General features: G+C 54.5%; 1 protein-coding gene across 1 annotated transcript in view; it reads left to right on the top strand.

Annotated features, from left to right (window-relative positions):
• LOC125026188 (protein bric-a-brac 2-like) overlaps positions 1-1,687 on the top strand; it is a 90,728-nt gene extending 89,041 nt beyond the window's left edge. The window contains exons 7-8 of the mRNA XM_047614480.1: positions 350-974; positions 1,554-1,687. Coding sequence (XP_047470436.1) covers positions 350-957 — 608 coding nt within the window. The 3' untranslated portion in view covers positions 958-974; positions 1,554-1,687. The remainder of the gene's footprint in view (positions 1-349; positions 975-1,553) is intronic.
• The last annotated feature ends 813 nt before the right edge of the window (positions 1,688-2,500 follow it).

Raw genomic sequence — 2,500 nt, 5'->3', positions numbered from 1 at the left:
CCCCGCCTCCCGTGTGCAGACTCAAGTGACTCTGCTTCCTTATTATTCAGTCTTTTTTTTTTTTTTTTTTTTTTTTTTTTGACACGTGTGCTTGTGTGCTTGTGCGTGTGAGCCACTCAGTCAAGTAGAGTTTGGTAGAGAAGATGCCAGGTGTTGCCGGCGGTAAGTAGAGTGGAAGACTGCAAGAGCCCCATATGCTGACTGGCTTATGCCTCAGCATACTTTCCTTTGTGATCAGGAGAGCCAGTAAAGGTAGCAGTAATAACCTAAAATAAGTAACCAAAAAACTTTCTCGAGGTAAGTGCTTCCCCCTTTGGTGCTTGACGAGTCAGTTTTGCTTTTCTTCCAGATTTGTTGGTCCGCCTGGAGGGCCTCGTGGGCGGCAGTGGTGTTGCTGGTGGAGGTGGCGGCGCTGGCGTACCTAATATGACTATGGGCGTGAGTGTGGCTGGGAACATGGGTGGGTGTGAGGAGGTGGGCGTGGTGTCCTGCCCGGTGTGCAGCAAGAGGGTACAGCTCTCGTACCTGTCGCTGCACCTCAAGCGGACCCACGACTCCCTTGAGGTGCGCTGTCCCCTGTGCGCCAAGATGTTCAAGAACAAGCACAGTCTGAGCGTCCATCAGGCCCGCTACCATCCCCGGAACATCCACACAGTGCCCATGGGTGGCGCGCCTTCCTCGTCTTCCACGCCCGTGTCCCCGAGCGGTCATCACTCTCTGCAGCCGCACAGGCCAGCCACGCCCACCTACCTCCAGCCTCCCTCGTCCAATCAGCATCACCAGAATCAGCAGCAGATCCCCAGTACGCCCACCCTCCCCCTGGGGCCTCCCCACGGGTACCCCCCACCGGCCCCCCCGCCCACACAGACCTCTGGGATCTGGTACCACACCCACACAGAGGAGGGCACGCCCACAACGCAAACTCCGCCCGCACCTCAGCGCCCATACACGCCATAACCTCCTCACTGCCTCAGGTACGCCTCCAACGCCGCCCACGACCGCCCACGCGCCGCCCACTCAGTCTCTTGCTATGCTTTTCATTCACAAAGACGTGTTTTCGTGGTATCGGCATTTACGTCCTTTGATTAAGGAACTGTCTACTGATTGGCGAAGACACATGCAGCTGTTTGTGATGTGACCAATCAGAAACCAGGGCTTTAACCAGGCTGACGTTGCGTACCATGGAAGCACAGCTCTTGGTTGTTCGCTCTCAGCTTGACTACTGGACTACTGCTGGTGTGTTCTTCTGCAGGTTTTCTTGTGCTGTTCTTGGCTATGCTGGTTTTCTTCACTCTCTTGGCTTGTTCTCCATTCCACTCATAGAATTTCTTTGTATGCATGAATTCAAGATTTGTCTTCTGGCGGTTCATGGTTTTGGCAATCTCTGCTATGACTCTCTTGTTCCAGCCGTGGCCTGGCAGCGCGGGCTCTCGCCGGGCGTTGGGGATGCATCTCCTACCAAAGCATGATTTCTTCACGGTGTTTGGCCTTTCACGCACATTTCGCGGCCCCTCATGCCTCACAGCCTCTCATTACTCTCTTGCTTCCTTCAGGTCTGGACCTTCTACGCGCCTTCGAGTACGGCGCGACCGTGACGGACCTCGGTCTGCACGGCGGGGCGCTGGGCGGCACGTACCTGGACGCAAGGGGAGGCGGCCTACCCTCCGGTGTGTGCGGCGCGGGCGGAGGGGGAGGAGCCCCAGGAGGCGGAGGGCCGGGGGGAGGAGTGCCGTGGCGACGCCCCCTGGGTGGAAGCGACGGCTACGTGTCTTGTCCGCAGTGCCAGAAGCCCATCACGTCGTACAACCTGAACCGGCACGTCCGGATGGTGCACTCCAACATGGAGCACGCCACCTGCCCCGTGTGCAGCAAGGAATTCAAAAACAAGTATTCGCTGGCCACGCACATGCACAGACAGCACTCGGACCCCGGCGGCGCGAGTGGCCAGCCAAGAACTACTACCTGTTAGATAGTGTCCACAGCCATTTCCTTTATTTTTATTAGAGGCCAAATGTGAAAAGTGATCCAGGGTTGTTAAGCTGTAAAGCAGGAGTGATACACGGTGTAAACACAGAACATAAACACTTAGTGAACCTTAATTTATCCAACTTTCCAAAGAATATAGTATGTACTTAGCAGTTAAGTGGGTGTTCCCTAGATTGTCATGGAACTAATGATAACCTCTCGGGGTGTTAGTGAGCGACGGCCAATCCTCCTGTCTACCGCTCATGTGGAATGTTGTGTTTCCAGCCATATTTTAAACGTGCAAGCGGCCTCGATCTTTCCCTCCCCGAACTGGATCTGCCTTTTAAAGATAATTTCGGGGGCCTTTCCCTGAATTCCCAATTGTAAGAAAACACAAATTATGTACTTCGAGAGGTATAAACAGGCCAGCTTGCAGGTTTAACGAAAGCCATTTAAAATTGTTCCTCTATGTACGTGAAGTGTTGCTAGAACCATGCCTTGCCTCATCCCAAGTGAACCGGACCGACCTCTCTGG

This window comes from Penaeus chinensis, chromosome 6, assembly GCF_019202785.1.
Source record: "Penaeus chinensis breed Huanghai No. 1 chromosome 6, ASM1920278v2, whole genome shotgun sequence".
NCBI classification, from domain to species: Eukaryota; Metazoa; Arthropoda; class Malacostraca; order Decapoda; family Penaeidae; genus Penaeus; species Penaeus chinensis.
This window is presented reverse-complemented; position numbering and strand designations above follow the sequence as displayed.